General features: G+C 30.6%; 1 protein-coding gene across 1 annotated transcript; it reads left to right on the forward strand.

Annotated features, from left to right (window-relative positions):
* Positions 1-81: 81 nt before the first annotated feature.
* Positions 82-452, forward strand: Phum_PHUM623280 (uncharacterized protein; the record flags this gene model as incomplete). Its single annotated transcript, XM_002433255.1, has 2 exons — positions 82-211; positions 289-452. 2 exons carry the CDS (start codon positions 82-84, stop codon positions 450-452), a joined length of 294 nt encoding a protein of 97 aa, XP_002433300.1.
* Between the last annotated feature and the right edge of the window lie 876 nt (positions 453-1,328).

A 1,328-nucleotide genomic window follows, 5' to 3' on the forward strand; every position in this document is an offset into this window, starting at 1 on the left:
GGGGGAAAGGTTTCATTCTCACTCTTGTCGTTGTTGTTTCAGTATTCGGATTTTGACGATTTGGAAAAGGATTTCACTCAAATGTGTAAAAATGCTCAAATATACAACGAAGAAGCTTCTCTCATACACGAAGATTCGATCGTACTTCAATCCGTGTTTACGAACGCGAGACAAAGATTGGAACAGGATGCGGAAACGGATGAGGATAAAGGTGATGATGAAAGAATCGCTTAAAAAAGGATTTTTGTTCGTCGAATTTTATTTATTTTGGATTTTTTAAATTTTCAGACGGTGGAGACGAGGATGGAAATTCCGAATCGGAATCCGTTAGAATGAAAATAAAAATAAAAAGTGGAAAAGGAGGAAGAGGAGGTGAGGGAATAGGAAGCACGAGAAGGAGGAAAATTCAACCAAAGTACACGAATAGCGATGACGAAGACGAAGATGATTGATTGGAAAGAGGAAAAAAGAAGAAGAAGGAGGAGGAGGAAGAGGAGGAAAAGGAGGAGGAAAAAGAAGAAACAAAAAGGAAAAGAAAAGGAATAGGAAGAAGAAAATAGATATTGCATAAAATTACATGTTGAATAATTATGGGAAAAAAAAGACATAAAAAAAATTTAATTTTAATAAAAATATAATTTATTATTGTGAATTAAAATTTTTCTTTTTTTTTTTCATTCTTAATGTACATCCTTATACACAGTATACAAATTTAAATTTTCTACCTAAAAAACATCGAAAATTTTGGCCAAATGTATTAGAAAAACATAATACCCAAGGAGGTATAGAAAAAAATAAAATTCAAACAATGGATTCCCGCTTAAAATAAAATGTGTGCCAGGTAAAATATACAAGGTCGTCCTACTTAGCGTAAACAGTAAACAAGGTCGACCTTGGTTGAAAAATCGTGACCATGAAAATTTTCACAAAATTGAAATTTAAAACTAATGGCCTTGGATTCAAGGTCGACCTACTTTAGAATAAATCGTAAACGTTGGATTTTCGCGCTCAGGGTCATTTTTAACTTAATTTTTAATCGAAAATTTTTTTCCGATGTATCCGTAAAACATAAGATCCAAGGAGGTTTAATAAAAAATAAAATGGAACAGTGAATTTTCGCTTAAAATCAGGAGTACAAAATAAAAAACAAATAATTAATATAAAAAAAAATAATTATATTACAATAAGTTAGACTAAATTACAAAACTTTTGATACATACATAACTTCTTATAACTAAATCACTAAATAAAATTATTATAAAATTAATTTAATAAGTTGACATGATGTAAACGCATAAACCTAACCTCTAACACACCCGCACTAACCT

Source organism: Pediculus humanus, genomic scaffold (assembly GCF_000006295.1).
Source record: "Pediculus humanus corporis 1103172109242 genomic scaffold, whole genome shotgun sequence".
Lineage (NCBI taxonomy): Eukaryota > Metazoa > Arthropoda > Insecta > Psocodea > Pediculidae > Pediculus > Pediculus humanus.